At 40.9% G+C, this 13,586-nt stretch overlaps 1 protein-coding gene across 1 annotated transcript in view; it reads left to right on the top strand.

The window, feature by feature from the left end:
- The first annotated feature begins 3,131 nt into the window (after positions 1–3,131).
- NPEPPS (aminopeptidase puromycin sensitive) overlaps positions 3,132–13,586 on the top strand; it is a 78,896-nt gene continuing 68,441 nt past the window's right edge. The window contains exon 1 of the mRNA XM_044444603.1: positions 3,132–3,811. Within this exon, the coding sequence (XP_044300538.1) occupies positions 3,143–3,811 (669 nt within the window). The 5' untranslated portion in view covers positions 3,132–3,142. The remainder of the gene's footprint in view (positions 3,812–13,586) is intronic.

The raw sequence follows: 13,586 nt of genomic DNA on the forward strand, positions 1-13,586 counted from the left end.
CCAAGTCATGCATAATTAGGAATAAATTTTAAAATAAAACTGCTGGCTCCTATTATATAAATACATGGTGCAACCACACATGAAATACTGTGTAGAACTCCAGTTGCCGCACCTGAAAAAGGACACTGCTGAGTTGAAAAAAGTGCAGGAAGGGGCTACTCAAGTTTTCAAGACACTGGAGCAACTCCTCTGTGAGGAAGGGTTAGAAAAGCTGGGACTGTTTAGTTTGAAAAAGGAAAAAGGGAGATATAATAGAGGAGCACAACATTCATCAGAAGAATGTGCATAGGGAGACATTTTTCTCCTTTTCTCATGATATGAGAATTTGGGGTCATCCCCTGAAGCTGATGGATTAGAGATTCATGGCAGATGAAAGAAAGTACTTCTTTACACAGTGCATAGTAGAATTATAGGATTCACTTCCACAAGAAGTAGCAATGGCCACTGGTTTGGATGGTTCTAAAATGAGATTGGACAAATTCATAGATAAGGCTATCAATAGCTACTAGGTGTGTTGTTGAAACCCTGCCATGGTATTTCAGCACGGTATCTTTGGTTTTTATAAACCATGATAAGAAACAGTGGTTTCAATGGTTCACCATGGTTTCTCAAATGTTCCAAACTCAGCATTGTGGTAGTTGCTGTGCAGCTACCACAGAGTCCCCTAGAAAAAGCAGCAGCTGTAGGAGCTGCTCAGCCATCAGCAAAAGAATGAATTTCAGGCAACGTATGGAATTCGCTCCCCAGAGAGGTCCGCCTGGTGCCGTCGTTATTTGTTTTTCGGCGCCAGGCTAAGACCTTTTTATTTAAAACTTATTTTAATTGTTAATTTATTATGTAGGATTTTTTTAAAAAAAATTTTAAGCAGAGATGCACTGGGTTTTAATATTTTTATTGTATAATTTTTATATGCTTTTGTTTGTTTTTGTTGTGATCCGCCCAGAGGCTTTGTTGCGATGGGGGTGGCATAGAAATGTTTTAAACAAACAAACAAACAGACAGACTTGGTTGATGGGATACATGTCAACAATGGGAGGACTGAATGAGGATAGAAACCACACTAGCATAGAAACCACTTGATCATCTGTCAGGCACATCCAAGCACTATGGAAACCATGCAGGGTACCTTCATAGAATCATAGAACAGCAGGATTGGAAGGGGCCAATAAGGCCAACAGGTCTAACACCCTACTGTTGCAGGACAGCAGTTTATTTCATCCCACCCAGATGACTGTCCAGTTTCTTTTTGAATGTCTCTAGCATGGAAGAGCCCACAACCTCTCTAGGCAAATGGTTCCACTGTTGTATTGCTCTGACAGTTAGAAAACTTCTTGATATCTACCAGAATCTGGTGTGTCACAACTTGAGTCGACTATTCTGTGTCCTACACTCTGGTATGAGCAAAAAGAGAAGAGATCTTGTCCTTCCTCTTTGTGACAGCCTTTTAGATACTTGTGGGGTGCTTTTATATCCCCCACTCCTAGTGTTTCCAAGCTGCGCATACCCAGTTCTCACAGTCTCGTCTCATAGGGCCATGTTTCCAAATGCAGGATCATCTTTGTTTGCCCTCCTTTGAATTTTTCCCAGTTTTTCTGCATCTTCCTTAAATGTTGGTGCCCAGAACCGGACAGAATATTCCAGATAAGGTCTGACTAATGTAGATTATAGGGGAACTATTACTTCTCATGATTTGAAAGTGATGCTTCTATTAACACATCCCACAATAGCATTTGACCTTTTTGAGACTACATCACATTGGTGGCACATATATAATTGGCTGTCCACAATAATTCCAAGGTCTTTTTCTTTTGCAGTAGTGTTGAGCCAGGTATTCCCCACCTTGTATAGATGCCTTTGTTATGATGTGTGAACCCAGCTGCTGAGGAACACAAGCAGGAGGGTGATAGCATATACACGTCTGCAACTCCTGATTGAGGGCTTTCCACAGGCATCTGGTTGGCCACTGTGTGCACAAAAATAGAGTTTAGTGGGCCTTTGAATTCTGGGAGTATTTGGAAGTCATGCCTACATGCACCTTGCTGTGTCTGGACATGACAACCTGTGCAGTACAAGGGTAATAGGTAAGTTGCACTGTGTGCAACACACAGAGTGGGATAAAGAAGCCACTGTAACTTCTTTTCCAGGTGAATGTGGGAACACAGCTGTTGGCCAGAGTCACTGTTCATGCCTGCCTGCCCTCACTCCAGTACTGCATAGAGAGTCCTGTGCCATACTTGCTGGATTCATAAACCAGGGGTTAGCTCTTTTAGACACTGCAACATTTTATTTCAGGTCCCATTTGTCTATCAATAAAGCAGTGTTTTCTTCGAAGAAAAAGCCTGTCTCAAGGAGCTGGGTAGAACTAAGATTGCATCTGATTTCAGAATAAGCCCCACTGATTATAATTCCCATGTATAGAATAAGGTTACATGTCTCCTCCTGAAATCAGTGATACCGTAAGTCTGCAATTCTCTGCCAAGATAGGCATGCTCTATGTCCATTTTTTTCAGTCAATTTAAGTCACACTCAACTCACCTAAAAGCAAACCTTGTAATAGTTACGCTACTACGTGCACGTATAATTCCAAATGTAAAACACGCAGCGTAATAAAACCACAGCGTTTTTAATGCACGACAATGCATGCTCCAGTAGTTAAAAATAATTTTTTTTAAACTATAGTCATGCTCAGATTTTTGGGATGTTTTATTCTTTATTTGCTTGAGAAAACGCCAAATTATTCCCTGGAGCACATTGCTTTTTGCTCTCTTTGCATCGTCTTTTTCTCTGTTTCTCTTTTTCCAGAGGGTTCCAGATGAAGGGAGGAACAGCCGCACTGTGCTCTCTTGGGAATCCAATCACCTGACCCGCGCGTGCCGCATTTCTTTCTCTCGTCCCGGCGGAAGATGGGAATCCGCTGCTAATCTAAATCCAAATCATCCCTTCTCTTTCCTCAAAAAAGGAGCGTTTTTTTTTATTCTAACGCGCGTGCGCGAGCACGGCAATGCCCTTTTCCCTTCCCTCAATTCCGCGTTTATTTTGACATCTTTGACACACCCGTTGGCGTCTCGCGAGCTCCTCCTCCTCCTCCTCCTCCTCCTCCTCCTCCTCGCCGCCGTACAAGTCAAGCTTGAGCACGGAGAGAATGCAGCGAGTGCAAATGGCCCACAGAAATCTCTTTGCCCGCTTAGGTTCTGTCGGCTTATCGGCGTCGCCGCCTATGAATGCGCAGGCGCCGACGGCGCGCGTGCGTCACCCCACGAGCGCCCTCGGCCTTGCTACTTTTTCTCTCGGTCGGGAGGCGGCACGGGCACGCGAGAACGGGGAGAAGGGAAGAAAGTGGGACGTGCATGCGCAGTGGGCGGCTTGCCATCGGTGGCCGTCTGTGGAGGGAGCGCGGCAGCCGCAGCAGGACGAGCAGCAGCAGCGGCGGGCCCTCTTCCCTTCTCTCTTTCGGTCGGGGCAGGCGCTACGAGCGCAGTCACCGCCTCCTCCTCTTCCTCCTTGCATTTCCCGTCTCCTCACTCTGTCAGCGGGGGATCGCCGCCTCCCCGACAGTGCGCGCGCGCGCTGGGCCTCCGCGAACGCCTCAGTCGCCGCCGCCGCCGCCGCCGCCTCCTCCTCCTCAACCAGCAGCAGTAGCAGCAGCACCTCCTCCTCTTCTTCTACCCGTCTCGCTGCCTCCGCTGCGATGCCGGAGAAGCGGCCCTTCGAACGGCTCCCGCCCGAAGTGCGCCCCATCAATTATGGGCTGTGTCTCAAACCCGACCTTATCGACTTCACCTTCGAAGGAAAACTCGAGGCCGCCGTAGAGGTAATGCGGGACTGCGAGGGATGGGCGCGGAGGTAGGGGCGGGGGATGAGTGTGTGTGCGTGTGTGGCGGGCTCGGTGAGAAGAGGTGGTGAGGGAGGGTGCCTGGTAGAAAGACGGGAGCGGGCCCAGGGAGATAATGTTGGGGCGACTGTGGGAGAAAGGCAGGGGCAAGGAAGGTAAGGTTCAGGCCTTGAGGTGGGAGGCTGGGTGTGATTGGAGATGGTGGGCGGGTGGCCCCCTGAGAGGAAGGTGGTGTACGCTGGGGGAGGGGTAACGTATGTAATGGATAGACTTCGGGTAAGTGATGGGTGTGTGACGTGGGGAATAGAAACTGAAGAGGGTGCGTGAGTAGGCGGAAAAGGGGTTGGGTGGCTTGAGATGCATGTTAGGAGAAAATAGGAGGGATGGGGGGCTCGTCCTTGATGGACTGGTGATGGGAGGTCATCACTTCAATTCAGCTATGGTGGTGGACAGTACCTTGCAATGGCTGGTAGCCGCAGCCGTTTTGAGATTTCATGTTATGTGTGGATACTTTTAATAATGTATCTATCCAAATAGGGGAAGAATTTCTGCCTTACAAAGAAAGGCCTCTTCCAAGATTGTGGAGGAAAGATATGTTTTTTCTGCAGTGTGGGAAATATGTTTTCTAACATGGAGAGTTCTTCTAGGATAGTGTATCTCAGGGAAAGAGACAGTTTCTTTAAAGGTTCTGAACTGCAGAGGATCTTTTGATGAGGAAGTCCATGAGGGGTGGAGACATTCTGGCAGGATTAAATGGAAAGGAATCCTTATTACTTTATTTCTGGAAGGGAGGTTGAATCTTAAGGAAGAGATCTACTTATGGAAGGACCAATTGCCGTTCAGATTTTTTATGCTATTTTACCTCAAACTTGGATAGTTGAGATTGAAATTCTTTGTCCTTGGCTAAAGGGGTAGTTCTTTTTGGAGTCTAGGCATGTGATACCACCTTAGAGTATGTGATACTCAATTTTACTTATTTAAAACAATTGGATGTATAGATTTTGTACCTTTGTAAGGAATTGGCCCTTAGGCAGGGGAACATGTAATTGTTTTATACCAGTAATTTGCAGAAGAGACCCAAGCATGTCTTCTCTTGGGATGGATTAGTATCATAATGAAATATCAGCTAAAATTGTCTCCATCTTTTTTAATAAAGAAAACTTGTCTGGTTTCTCTCTGTCTTTTTTATGTACCAAGGAACCTGGCCATTCAGTCAAGGATGAAAACATTTTTTGAGTAACACTGAATTTTATATTTTCAATAATGGTGGATCAACTATTGTTAGTTTGTATCTTATCCCCAGCAACTCTTGGCAAGGTCCTAGGAACCACCCAAAAGCATTTTGGTGCTTGGTAGGGCTTAATCAGAACATCTACTGGCTTTCTCCCAACTGTCCATCTTAAGATTTTAAGCTAATGTAGATTTAACATTAGCCACTGCCCCCTCTTTTTTAACTGTCTTGCCTGATGAAGAGTTCTTGGAATTCAAAAGTTTGCACAGTATTTTGGGATTTTTTATTTGTTCTAATAAAGGTATTGTGATACAGGATTTGAAAATTCTCTTTTGATTAACATGGCTTCATGTTTTTGTGGAGTATGTGTGTCTTTGAAAGTTTTCTCATTCTCCTAAGTCTTGAGGAAGACTCACATCAGTGAGTGTTACATAGACAACTACATGTGCGAAGATGGGACTTTTGGTGCTACCACTTCACAGTTGTGCATTCCAGTTAGGAAACAATATGAGTATTAAAACTTTGTCAGGTGGCTGTTTGATAGTTTCTTACCAAGGAACCATGGAAGTGTTTGCTCATTGGGAGTACTTTTGTTTAGAAATACAGGTGGTGGAATTGCCTGTGTATTCTTAAGTGCTTGCAGCTGCAATCTTCTTCAGATTGTGGGGTGGTCTATCTGTTAGCAATGGAGATAAGCAGATCTTCCTTTGGACAAGTGTTGCAGGCACAGTAATTTCCTTTTCTCTTGCTATATATTGTCCCTCTGTATGTATTTTGGTCTCATATTCCTTTAGAGTACTTTAAGTGAACTTTATCTATTGCCTTACAATCATATAGTGTAACTCTTCTAATTTCAAGTATAAACTAATGAAGTGTATATTACGTATCCTGTTCTGGTTCTTAAAGGGTACAATGCTATACAAGTTTAAGCAGAAAAGAGTCCTGTAACTCTCAGCATTCTCCAGCTAGCCAGATAGAGCTTCGCAGAATACTCAAAACCTTCCTGCTCAGTATTCTGGAAGCTCTACTCCTGGTTGCTCAGATAAAGGATTACTAGCAAATTCAGTCAGCTGAACATATACCTAGGTAAAACACAGATGAGATGGAATGTATATAATTGAACTCGGGTATTAGCCCTGTACATGGGAATTTGTAGGAAATACAAACCCCTGACACTTGACTTTTTATTGCAAGTAGAGGAAGCTTTCCTTGTGAAATTATGCATAAGGTATGTAGGCCTTGCTGGTAATTTCTGGACTGTTTCCTAATCTGGGATGACTCAAGTGACTATGGTGCATTTTGAGACACCAGGAAGTTTCCATCGTTTGAAACACAACAATATTCTTTGTCATAACGTTCTGAAACCTGGTCATTTAATAATGAATCTTTCATGAGTAAGCCTGGTTAAGTCCCCTGAGGCATGGCTTGGTTAGCAAGTTTGTGCTAAACTAGTTCATTTGCTGATGTGGTTGTAAATTTGGGGAGGATGGCATTGCAAGAACAGGAGAGTTAATTAATTAATTAATTAATTAATTTTTATACTGCCAAATAGCCAAAGGCTCTCTGGGCAGTTAACAAAAGTTAAAAACTTGTTGTTTATGAGAAGCTGGAAAACAGCTGTTGATGAATAAAGTTGGTTTAATTGAGAAGAAATAAAACTTTTGTATCAGTATTTCCTCTACTTAATGTTGTACTCTCTAAATATTGTGTTAAATGCATTTTTCTATAAGTTTTTTGTTTCTGTTAGTTAACCTTTAGGACCCACATTTAGAACTGGAAAGTTCTAAAAACAATATAACCAATATTGTGAAAAAGCCTGCTTTGTATGGTTGAGCAATTTCTTAATGTTTCACCATTGAGGAGGAGCTCTAGTGAACAGTTGCTTCAGCCCTCGTGATAAAGTGTCATGATAAAAAGAAGCAAAGCACACACTGAGGTTGAGCGCCTATGTAATATTAGCATGATGGCATGGAGTCCATGGACACCTTTGCTGTGTTCTTCTAGTAGAGGGCTTACTTGTTAGGTAAATATATTAAATAATCAAAAACAGATATGAAAGTAAAAAGCCATCATGAGTGCAGGAAATTTTTTAATTTATTGCACTGATTGTCACATGTATGTCTACCAGCTCATGTTCATTCCCTTGAACCCCAGATTGCTAACCTGAAGAAGGTGAGAGGTTTATGGGCAAGTCTTTAGGGATGTGACAGTAGCCCCCTAATCCCAGGGTGACAGCTCCTTTGCAGTCATGGGGAATGAGGGTCTTGGGAAAGGAGGACACTACCTGTGAAGAGAGGGATAATTCCTTAGATAATTCTTAGATAAGAGGTTTAATCATTAGAATCACAGACAGTTCAGTTGATGGATGTGTAGACTACATGGTGAATTGCTTGCCTGGCCTAAACATTGTATATACCGTGCTTCATCAAGATCAGAGATGAACAACTGTGGAAGGTCAGGGGGGCATTTTCCTTTGTGGACCACATTTAACAAAGGCATTTTGCTGCTGAAATTTAGCAGCAAATGACTATAGTACTGTGGAGCGCTTGTTTGCTAAAATCCTTTCAGTACTTCATAGCACTAATTCTGCCTAATGCTTTTATAAAAGAAAGACTTTTTCACCACTGAAGTCGGTGACCACATGCAGCATATAGGCCACATTCATTCACCCCCAAATGAGTTGAGGTTTGTTAGGGTTTGGGAAAGTTTTGGAGCAAGCAAAGTCTGTGGCAGAGTGGATGGGCTCCACTTGAACCTGAACAGAATCAGTCTGCTGGTGCTTAATACGGAAAGGGTGGCAAAGCAGCTTTTAAACTGAACCCTGGGTCAGAGAGGGGAAGCTGTTAAGAGCTGGAGAGTGACTGGCTCAAGTTGAATCATCCCTAGGGAATTAAGATGAAAAATTTTCCAATTGCCCAAATGGATTGGGGTGGAAATAGGCCATGAGTTAAAGCATGCTAGCCAATCAAAGGAACAGAAGGGCTATGTGGGGGTGCACATGCCAGTAATTTCTAGAAGGGGAAATGATGTATAAATGTTTTTGTGCTAATAGCAGAAGCCTTTGAGCCAAGATGGGAGAGTTGGAGTACTTGGTTTAAAGAAAAACATACAGATAGTGGCCACAAAGGAAAGGAAGTTCATGGTTATGATCATGCTGGTTATTTCTGTGCTAAACTCTTCTAGGGAATATCAGTTACCTTTTGGATTGACCAAAGCACACATCCAGTCTTCTGGAGGGTAATTCTCTTTCCCTTGGATGCTCCCTTGATTTTGTTCTCTGTCTCAACATCACCCTGAGCATTTTGATCAGAGGGATAGTAGCATGCCCATAGTACTAAATTACATTTAGGGTCTGATAACATGATATTGTCAGCATCTCTGTGGAAGAGGCTGCCTCACTAAAATTTTCTAGTTTGGAAAATAATTCATCTATCTCCCCTCTGACATGTGAAGTGATAGTAAACTCTCTGATGCTCAACTTGTAAATCTCCAGATTTCAGTGAGTCTTCTCTAAGTATGACTAAATTTGATGTCAATCCATTATATACTTTAAAATGTGGATTAAGCTTCATTCAGAAGAGAAGAGGTCTCCAAAAGATACGTCCAGTACTCACAAATTGTTTGGGAAGGAAAAAATGATTGTTCTGTGCATAAATGGATTTGTGTCTCAGCAGGAGCAAGTTTCAATTTGAAGAGTTTAGAGAGAGAATTTGGCTACATGAGCTGAGATCAGAAAATACTGAGGTGACCAGTTGAGCAAATACCATGGAGACAACTTGCAGGGGAAAGGAATGCAAGCTCCAGCAGAGAACAGCCTGTATGATTCCAAGTTAACTGACTGTCCGGTGTGCGTGTGTATTGAAGGGGGATGGGTGGGAGGGAAGAGAGGCTATAAACAGGAGCCACCAGTGCAATTAAGCGCGCGCTCTCTCTCTCTCTCTCTCTCTCTCTCTCTCTCTCTCTCTCTCTCTCTCCCCCTTCCTCCCCCTCCCCTCCCCCCAAGCAAATGTGGTGACACTTGCTGCAAATGATGGTTGTTAAATTAGGATGGAAGGTAGCCCAGACTGAACAAGGCATATTATTGCCTAACTACCTTGCTCTAAAGTTTGCTTGTCCCACTATGTTAGCACCCTGTGACTGTCTTTTAACACTTATAGCCATGTTTAAAAAAAAAAAACTCTGGTGTTTGTGGCTGTTAATGTGTTTAAAGTAATGTTTTAAAATTAACCTGTTTATCCATTTTTGAACTCCCGCTAATATAGAAATAAAGATGTTTCTATCTCCTGTAAAGGTTAATATTGTTGATTTCTCACATTTAAATGGGCAATTTGTTCAGGATTAATATAATATGTAAACAGTTGGTAATATCTTAGCAGGTACCGTATCACAGTAGGTGGAAACGCTGTGCACATTCTGAGATTATGAAGTATCTTCAGACAACACTTCTGAAGTCAAAATATTGTTAGTGGTTTTATCTGTTTAGATTGTAATCCTATATGCACTTACCTGAGAGTAAGCCCCATTAAACTCAGCTTTTACTTCTCAGTACACAAGCATAGGATTGTTGTGTTAAGCTGCATTTTAAGCCATCACTATCAGATGCCCATATTTTAAAATGTATCTTCATTTTTACCACCCTATATAACAACAGATACAAAGCTTTAGTATGTTGTATGTTAGTATGTTCTTCAGTTGTATAATGAAGTCAGAATATTTGCTTAGGTAGGAATTTGCAGCAAATAAGGTCCAGGGTCTCCAAGTTCCAGATTAACTTTAGGTAACCTTGAACAAATGCCTGGGAGGGAAATGGGAATAACAGGCTGTTCTATAAAATTATAAAGATGGGTGAGGAAAAGAAAATATTAATGAGCTGGATTCATTTCCTATTTCATGTACTTAATTTTCTTATTAAAAACATGCTAAGGGATGTGTGTCAAACTTTCTGAAAATAACTATTGCATTTGTATTTGTTTCAGTGTGTGGATACAAAGAACTGACTTGAGGTGCAATCCTATGCATGCTTAGGCAGGAGTACAGTCCTAAATTCCCAGCATTCATCACTCAGATGGACTTTTCCTGCATAAATATGCATAAGGTTGCATGCATAATAACAATGTTGAATCTTTTAAGAATGGTGACTAGAATATTCAATTTCTTAGAAAGCCAGAAGCAAATTCCTTTACGACTGTGTACGCGTAGTCATGTATGCTAAGGCCTATGATAACATACTTATTTTGTGGTTAGAGGGGACTAGTGTGGCATGGAGAACAGGATGGATAGTGGACTTTGAGCGGGGAGACATGGCTCCAAATATTGACTGAGCTGTGAAGTAGTCTGTGACCTTTGGCCAGTCACTATCTGACAGTGCTGTTGGAATAAACTCCTCCATATGCTGCCTTAAGCTTCTTGTAGATAGTTTTATCATCTGCATGATGCAGAGTTAACCAAATTTGAAGGAAACTTTTGTAGTTCAGCCCTAGCAGTCTCATTTCTTCTAATTCATATGGTCAATGTACAGCCTTAGAACAACTGAAAATCATAGCATCATTAACCTACCCCTCTAAGATTAGCAAAAGGTCAATATTGGTATTAGTGACAGATTTGCAACAGTTCTGCTGTTAGCCCAGTGGTGTCAATTTCTGCACCTGAATCTCATACAAGAAATGCTAAATGGGAATTGTAACTTTGTTTTAGGTCATTAAATGTCCAAGCGTGTAAGCTTTTACACTGACCCCTTTGAATCCTTTTCACTGGCAACTCCTGTATTCTAGAGAGCAGGAACCTATTTGTGATCAACAGATAAGATTATTGGATTTTGATATTGTAGCAATCATGTAATTTTAAAAGCTGGCAAAGGAATTGTACTTTATTTGTAGCATTTCATTTGGATTAGCATTGTTTTTTATGGGGAAAACTTGTTTTATTGGCAAGAGGGAAGAAAAATCCAATTCTGTTTTACTGTTCTGTTGCTTCAAGTGTATTAATTTAGTACATGCTGCATTAGTATCTTAAATGGTGACTAAGCTTGTGGTTAGCTAGCAGATTAAAATACTTTTCTGTTTTGGTGACACGCTATAGCTAACATGCTGCTTTCTCCTTTTGTGACTTTTGTACCACAGTAAATCTAAACAATTAGAGCACTGATAAAGTTTGTAGCAGTTGATAAAGTTTGTAGCAGCAAGCCTCTTAGAAATATTCCTATAATTCAGTTTCTGAACAGCTTTTCATAAAAAGATTTTTTCATGGAAAAAATTGTCTTGACAAGCACTGCATGTTGCTATTTGGTGCTTGGTACCTTAGTATCTGTGAATGAAGAATCATGAAAATATAACATGCACAAAATGTTTTAAAATAATTTTGTTGGCATAATTGGATATTCTTTCTGATAGAATTTATTGGGGTTTTTTAAGGTCTGTAGTCGGATTAAAATGTTTGCAAAAGGACTGAATTTATCTCTGTGCATGTGTCTTGGAAACATTTTCTTTCAAATGTGATTACTTGCCTGCCCAGTTTGCATGTTACAATAATAAGCCATGGATTGCTGGGGCTCAGCAGGATGTAGCAAGAGTACTGCCTTCTGCATGCTTACTCATATTACTTTTACTTTCCATTGACAGATCAGGAGTGCCTTGTTCCTTGGTTGTTATGTCCAAGCTCAGAAACTCTTTATTGTTTTTGTGGTTAAACAACCTGAAGTTACTCCAGCAACAAATTATTGGTTAATTTCGTGGTTTAAAAGTCTCCTGAGTTTCCATGTTCTGAAATAATGATAACAATGCATGAATGGGGGCATGCCTGGGTGATTAACTAGAAGCAAAAGAGATGAGCATGTGGGAGGCAGTTCACTCAGTCCCACTGGATAAATAACCCTGTAATTGTTATTACATGTGAACCAGTTCTAAGTGATTTACAACAATTAAACAAAACTGAGAGGAAGTTACCCTATATATCTGCTATATTATGAATTTACTGTTTGAATTATGTTGAAGGAAGAGTTGCATTCATGCATGTTAAGTTCAGTAGATGAAAATAGCTGGTTATGCTATGCTGAGACAAATTAACTTATTGGCAGGAGCATTATAAGCAAAAGATAAGCTAAAAATTAATACACATTGAATATTAAAAAAGACATAATTGGTTTGAAGTGCTTGAGTACCAATAAAAGAATACTATAACACTTTCTTTTCAAATTTTATTATGCATTCCTATAGTGTTATCACAAATCAGTCAGGTTTCCATAAAACCTTACAGCACCGAGTATGTGTTTCTCTTTGATGAGCTCTTCTGTACTTTCTGCAAAAACACTAGTGGCAGATAAATTTCTTCTCCTTTTTTCCTCCAACAGTTTGTGGAAGGAAAAGAGGGATTGTTCCGTTCTCCTCCCATTGTTTTTGTTTGGTTGGTTTTTGTTTGTTTTTTTAACAGAGGCACTAGTAGTGAATTGCTGCTGGTCCTTCCTGCAAAAACCAGTGGAAAAAGAGGAGTTTCACTATTTCTTCATAAATCACAGAGGATTTGGAGGAGAGTTTGATGATCTATACTTGATAATTATTTGCATAACACTCAGGCCAAAATTAATGGACTGCTATCTATGAAACTGGTCATAGGCTATAAAACTTAAAGTGTCTTTTGTCTGATATAGCCTTAGGATCTTCTTTCTTCCTAACACCTATTTAAAAGCCCTAAGATTGGTTGAGGGCACCTTTCTGTGCTCCTGTCAGCTGTGTTGCAAGGTCAGACATTGTGGATGTTCTGGATAACTGCTCTCCATCTGGGGAATTTCCTTCTATTGGTGCTTTGCTCCAATTTGACTTTTGCCTTGTTCATAATTTCCAAATATTCATTCATAACCCAAGATAAAAAAAGACTAAGTGAGCATGAGTTAGGGAGAAAGAGAGTTAACTTCATTGCAATTTTATTCTATTTATTTTTAGATATTGCTGTACCCTGAACTGACTTCTGTTAATAACACAGACTGTTACAGAGGTGTCATAGCTCAGTTGTAGTCAGTGTTTTTAATATAATGGTGCCCTGATCCATCCATGATGTCAGGTATAGACTGGGAATTACCTCAGCTTAAATCCCTGGAGACTTGCTGCCAGCCAAACAATGTTGGGCTAGATCAGACAATTTGACTTTTGACACTGAAAGTCTGTTTTAAGCCTATAAAGCCCAAACATTTTTAACAGTGTGAAACTTCCCTTTGAGAGTGCAGGAATGAGGTATTACAGTGATTGCCTTTTATGCTGGAAGCTGACTGTGTGTTTATGAGCAAATCTAAAGTATTGCTTTCTAAACTACAATAGGATAGGCTTCTGCTTGTACATAAGCTGTAAGGAAAAGTCCTTCCTGGTTCTGTGGGAGGCATCTTCAGCCTAAAAGGTCAGACATTGGAGGGACCCTGTAAGCTTCTTCTTTAACAGCATCTCAGTTCTCTTATTTGACTGAAGGACATTCTAGTATACTTAGTAAAGTTTAACCTTAGTAAAGTTGCTTTTTATAGCTTGCTTGTGCAGTATCTTC

This window comes from Varanus komodoensis, unplaced genomic scaffold (assembly GCF_004798865.1).
Source record: "Varanus komodoensis strain SLA01 unplaced genomic scaffold, ASM479886v1 scaffold45, whole genome shotgun sequence".
Classification (NCBI taxonomy): Eukaryota; Metazoa; Chordata; class Lepidosauria; order Squamata; family Varanidae; genus Varanus; species Varanus komodoensis.